The following is a 6,387-nucleotide window of genomic DNA, read 5'->3' as shown; positions in this document are numbered from 1 at the left end:
AAGACGAATCAAAATGGCTTCAAGAGGAATGGCTACCAAAAGCTACTGCAAAGAAAGAGGAAGTGAAGACAGGTAAAGAGAATGACATAAGAGAATGACATATAATCATTAAAGGACAGCTTTGTCTGTACTATATTCAAATAGAAGAAATCAAAGGAAAAGATGGATCCCTTCCAAGAATGGTTTGCAGTTGACGGGCTGGTGAAAGACTGACTCATGACACATTCTTTGCCCCTTTTCATTTTTCCAATGTTTCCAGGATTTCTAGCATTGGAGACTCTACTAAATTTTTGAATGAATCAATCAAAACCAAACTCCAGAGCTGGAGAGACAATTCAGCCTTTAAGAGCATATACTGCTCTTGCAGAGAACCTGAGCTGAGTTTCCAACACCCACATTGAAACGGGGGAGAAAGAGCATCCCCTAGAGGATTCTTAGTCTCATTTATAAAAGAATTTAAGAATGAACCCAAACAGAAGTTTTAGGACAAGTTTACTAGAATTTTAAGGAAAATCCTCAGGGCAAGGGAACTGGTAATCCTGGCAGCTGCCTTGAGGAGGAGAATGGAGGGAGAAGGAAAGAAAGCCATGAAGCCATGCAGGTTTTGAGCCTGTCTGGAGGTCAGACACGTGGTTGACTTATAGCCACATGGCTGGGAGAAGGAAGCTTTAGAGAAAAAGTAAAGAAATACAAATGCTAGAGCAGCCCAACACATTGAAGAAAGCATGTTTAGAAAAGGGACATGAAGAAGAAGAGAGCTTACTCTTTTCTGAAGAATTCAGAAAAGCTGGCAGACTTACAGAGACCTGTGTGTCTGTGGCTGGGTCCAAAAGCTCTGCACTAGGAGGCAGGATTCCAAGCAGGAAAAGCTGACTAGCTCATTAACACGCTAGGTATTCCACCCATCTATTTAACTTGATTTAAGGTGAACCTGCCTTTCTAGGGGTGATCCTATGAGTAGGTGATTGACCAGTGAAACTAGAAAGGTAGGTAGGTCCCCAAAAGATGGACTAGAGAATTTATGGTCTTGAACAGTTAACCTTATGGGACTTTTTGTTACTCTAACATTATCAGGAAGTTCACAATCACCTGTAATCCAAAGTCCAAGGAGATCTGACACCTCTTACACCTGCACTCATATGTACATGACACATACACATGCACACATAATTACAATAAAATAAATATTTGGAGAACTAAACTCAAACACAATACTCAGATGAAAAAGTAATAAAGACAACTCCATAAAACAACCACCAAAGACTTTTATTTAATTAAAAATATTATACATGTTGTTGCATTTTCATGGAAAATATTGAGTTAAAAAAACACCAACAGTGTTATTTTCAGAAACTTGCATGCATGCCATTGTGCTACCATTGCTTTCTTCTTCCTGTAGCATTAACTATGTGTTTGAAAGGAGTTGGGACCATGGTACTGGAGCTTCCTAAATTAGACTGTTTCCTTGACAACAGTGTTCTGTCAAGTTCACACAGACACCACCAGCTCTGACTTCCTTGCAAATCATTGAAAGGAAGGAATATAAAGACCCAAAGCTCATTAACAATTTTAATACAGCTGAGCACTGCCACAACCTCATCCAGTTTTCAAGCCAGTTAACATGGGACCTTGTATCCTACCTGATGCATTAGTGTCCTGAGCTCCCCTATAAAACTTCCCCAGAACCCATTATGGGAAGACACTGCCATATAGTGTTTGTAGTCAAACCATCTTCAAATACACAAAAGCACATGAGGCTCCCATGTACAATATTATTTAAAAATGCATATTGGTACAATACATCACTGGCTATCACATAGCCATGTGAATATTTTGTAAATCTTCATGCAATTATACATTCTTAAAAAGCATAAAAATTTTAAAGATCATTTCAGTCAGAAACATCTCAGGTAAATGTAAAGTGTGTACAATATAATCCTCTCTGCTCTCTTCCTTTCTTTGGACTGTGTCAGTCCCTAACATTTCCTTGACCCTACGTCATAATGCTACACCCTTATATTGCTTCCAAGTGATACTTTTACTAAAATTGGATCTGGCATAACAGAAATATTCCAATTCTGTTTTCTTGGTCCTTTGCTCTAAATTGCAGTATACTTAATTTGAATTCTGCATCCAGATTCATATTAAAGAGAGGCAAACTCTCCCCAAAATACACAAAAAAATAAAAATAGCTGGGTAGCAAAAAGCTGAAATTGCCTCACTTGTTCAGATTGAAATATGCTTTTTCTTCTTCACAAATGGTCTTTCAGTTAATGGGAATAAAATAAGGCTGAAATTGCTTTTCACACTCTGGCTCTGTTGGGGGCATTTTCACATAGACCCCTGTTGTAAGAGGACTTCTTTTCTTTAACTGCCAAACACAAAAAGAAACAGCAATTATTATCAAAGAATACAGAAGCCACTTTTAGCTGTAATAAGACTCAGCAAATACTGGGTCTCTACCCCAACAAAAACAAATAATTACAATATACAAAATTATAAACTAGGAGATTTTCTTGATTTGGGCTATTAAAATTCACTTTAGATAAATAATTCTGTGTTTGGGATGTAAAATAGAAACCATTTTCTCTCAGAATGAAAGAGAAAAGAAAACACTCTAAGAAAACCACCAAGAACACCCTCAACCATCTAAGATAATTGTCTGATCTTGTCTATGGAATAGCAGGCTTAATAAGATAATCGACTTTAAATATCCTGTTTTGAAGCTGCATTTCTCCACTCCTATTCTTATTTTATTACTTTTTCTTTGTCTGCATTAGTTGCCAGTTTCTAGCATGTCGACAAATTGATGTCGAGTCGGCTAGCCTGGGTGGTAGTTTGTAGCAAATCAAATGGGAAGAACCCATAACAACAAAAAAAATCATTGTCAGATTGAACAGAGACTTGATGAAAGACTCCCCTTTCTCTCTCTCTCTCTCTCTCTCTCTCTCTCTCTCTCTCTCTCTCCTCATATGTGACAGAGACACAGAAGGAGATACAGAAAATGATGACAGAGAGACAAAAATAGAGACATAAGGAGGAACTGAGGAGTAAGAGAAAGAGGAAAAGGAGAGGAAGGAAAGGCAAAAAAGGGAAGTTGGTTTATAATGGGCAGGGCAGCCTTACACACAGGCGGCTGAGAAGGGCTATTACAAACCCTGACAGGAAGCTCAAGTCTACATTTCTCTCTTTTTCACCACTAGCTACTATAAATAAAAAATGGAATGTTCATTTATTGAGCCCAGGAAGAGGCCAGGACATCCCGCTTGAGTGTGCAGGATAATAGGGACAGGTATTCTACAAGTAGCTACAGCTTGAACAAAAAAGGCACAAGGGTTGCACCAAGAGATGGTTTCCCATGAAGGACATTTAGAGGAGAGTAAAAATCCATCCGGGGTCCTCACTAACAGCATTTTCCCAACAGAATCTTGTGTTCCAGGGTTACTAACTTGAGTGCCATTGCCATAAAGGTAAAGACCAAAACAGCTGCTCCATGTTGTTCAAACAATTACTCAAACTGAAACTCTGCTCAGAAGCACACAAACATTCACTGTCAAGCATGCTCACGTACAGTATTAGTCATCCTGAAACTCAAAGGCCAGTGTGTAGGGTTCTAGTGTGTTCTTTACCCTGCCCTTCCTGTTCTTCATTTACTGCTTCATCTCATGAAGATTAAACTTGACCCTGTCATTTGGTCAGTGAGTATCACTAAAGGTGTCCCCATCAAACACTGAGCACTGTCAACACCATACTCACCATTTTGCTCAAAGAAACAGCAGTGATGAGGAAGCTGTAAAAAAACAACCCTGAACTAACCACTGCAAGGATCCAAAGGAGGAAGTCAGAATCTGGGCATGGTTCTGGATCTACAACAGAGAAAAAGCACAAGCCTCCCTGAGACAGTTTTCCACCTTAGGGCCCTGCTTTCCTCAAGGGTGAAAAAGAAGTTAGTGCTTCTAGACTTTGGTACTCAGCCCTAAACTATACTGGTAGCCCACAGGTGAAGTCTAGCTTTCTGACATGACTTCCCCAGAGTTTCAACATAGGCACAAGGACAGACTTCGTGATGCTTATCAAAGAACAAGTGTTCCAACCTGTCAGCAGAATAAAATACCTTCCCCACCTCATCTTATTTAGTCAGAATGATATTTAGGTAACTACTCACCATAAGCAAAACTTCCATCTACTAGAGAACTCAACTATGAATCACAGTCCTAATTACAAATCGCCTCAACTAAGGAACAAAATTATTCTCATGTAAAGAAGATAGCGATGCAACAGATATGTTCTTAGTAAAATGGCTTTGCTCACCAATGACATAAATCTGGGTCCCGTTGCCCATGCCCACAAGGTATGGTGGTGGGTACATGAGCTCCACCTTGCAGAAGTAGAGCCCCATGTCAGCAGCTCTCAGTCCTTGGATGGTGAGGTTTATTCTGCTTCCATTGGAGGTACCAGTGCAAATGGGATCATCTTGGAAAGTCAACTCATTCTCTACTGTGAATGTTGTGGCACAGACCTCAGTCATCTGGTCATTTGTCTGCCGCAGCACTGTCACTCGAACCTCATCAGTGTTGCGTGAAGATGTATATTCACACGTAAAGCTGGCGATACCTCGGCTGCTGGCCAGTACCACTGCAGGTTGGGCCACATTCATGGCTGACATGGAAAAGACAAAGAGAACTCAGTGAACTCGTGGTCATCAGGATCAGGCCACACCTTGGGACAAGGGAGGTTAATCTTCAATGAGCTCCCTCCAGCCTCACCCCTTCCCCCTAGCTCACCCCTCAACAAACACGTCACCCTCCCTTACCCTTTGCCTCTCCACATAACCCAGTATCACCACCTCCCATCTCTCGGCTATCTTCTAGCCACTGACCATAAAGATTTCGTTATTGGGAAATAGTATCTTAAAGACATTTGGTTAGGGCAGGAAGAACATTGGTGTGGCAAATAGAAGACCTGGCTCTCTCATGAAATATGTCATTTTAGCAAGCATTCTTCCTTTTCATTTTCTCTCATGTGCCTAAGAAGGGGGTAGATTACATGACAGTGAAGGGCCTACCAACTCTGGCATCCTGTGGTTGCAATGGAACTCTATCATTCAAGAACAATAATGATCAGTAGTCAAGGGAAACTCTGGGAGTTGAGGTACAGAAGCTTGCCTATCTCTCAAAGCAAAGTCTAGAATTTCTCACCTACGTTTATTACTGTACCCTGTCAACCAGGAGCAGCTGAGCCTCAGTGCGCTGACCACCCCTTCCCTGGCATCACAGTGGTATAGTGGTATATGATGTTAGACAAGGAAGCCACAGAGCCCAGGACACCAGGTCATTTCCTCTCAGGGTTGAGGCAACCCTGCTCTTCTGTGGGCTTCCCCTGTCACCACCACCACCTCTTCCGCCCTCCCTCTGTCCTTCACTTGAATGTTGTCCTGCTCCTTTGTTTTTTTCCCCCCTCTGGTTACCACAAGAGAAGAGAGTCCAGCTCTCTATACAAGTAGACTTGCATCATCTAAAATTAGTGATTTTTGTAGCCAGGTGTGGCGATACATATCTGTAATTCCTGCACTCAGAAGGTGGAAGCTATACATGAAGTTTAAGGCCAACCCAAGCTAAACAACAAGACCTTGTTGAAAAGAAAAGAGCCTACAAACAAACAAAAACAAAACAAAACAAAAGAGCTGGAGAGAAGGCTCAGTGGCACAGCACTTGCCTAGAGTATACAAGGCCCTGGGTTCTATCCTTGGTACTGCAAAATAGACAAACAAAAACAACAGTGACTTTATGTTGTTTTTAGTTATTCTCTTTTCATAACCAACCTGGCTGCTATTTGGTTGATGTTGCAAGTGACACCCAAAAGTTAAATTGAACAATGTCACTGACAGTTACTGTATCAATTTCAAAAATAATGAACAGTATTCGGTGTCTCCCATGATATAACCCTGAATGTCACTGCCAGTTACTATATCAATTTCAAAAACAGTGAACAGTATTCAGTGTCTCCCCTGATACAACCCTGAACTAGAACTCCAGACTGAGTTTCCAAGGCACCCTTTCCTATCTATAAATCAGCCCATAGTAGATACACTAGTCTTTCCCTGGATCACCTGTACTTGGCAACATCTGTCCTTAGGAGACAGAAGAACATGACAGTAGCTGTTGCTGTAGCATTCCAATAGCCTGGCAGAAACTGTAGTCTTCTGCCTATGCTTCGTCTCCGCTATGAGAGACATTCTCTGAGTATCCTTTGTACTATGTAAACTCAGAGTATTTAAGCAAATTTTGCCCACATTAAAGTTTTTGTGAGCTAATCAGGTAAGAAAATGTATAAGAGTGTTTCTTCAGTAAAAATTAAATCAACAGATATCACTTGAATCTCATTTCA

At 40.8% G+C, this 6,387-nt stretch overlaps 1 protein-coding gene across 2 annotated transcripts in view; it reads right to left on the bottom strand.

Moving 5' to 3' along the window:
• Positions 1-1,949: 1,949 nt before the first annotated feature.
• Positions 1,950-6,387, bottom strand: part of Ctla4 (cytotoxic T-lymphocyte associated protein 4) — a 5,410-nt gene continuing 972 nt past the window's right edge. The window contains exons 2-4 of one of the 2 annotated variants that reach the window (XM_008846172.1): positions 4,312-4,659; positions 3,757-3,866; positions 1,950-2,371 (exon numbers count right to left, since the gene is read on the bottom strand). In XM_008846172.1, coding sequence (XP_008844394.1) covers positions 2,267-2,371; positions 3,757-3,866; positions 4,312-4,659 — 563 coding nt within the window. In that variant the 3' untranslated portion in view covers positions 1,950-2,266. The remainder of the gene's footprint in view (positions 2,372-3,756; positions 3,867-4,311; positions 4,660-6,387) is intronic. The other variant, XM_008846173.1, reaches the window with a different exon arrangement.

Source organism: Nannospalax galili, unplaced genomic scaffold (assembly GCF_000622305.1).
Source record: "Nannospalax galili isolate Female #2095 unplaced genomic scaffold, S.galili_v1.0 scaffold281, whole genome shotgun sequence".
Lineage (NCBI taxonomy): Eukaryota > Metazoa > Chordata > Mammalia > Rodentia > Spalacidae > Nannospalax > Nannospalax galili.
Note: the sequence above shows the minus strand (reverse complement) of the source record. Positions and strands in the feature narration are given on the sequence as shown.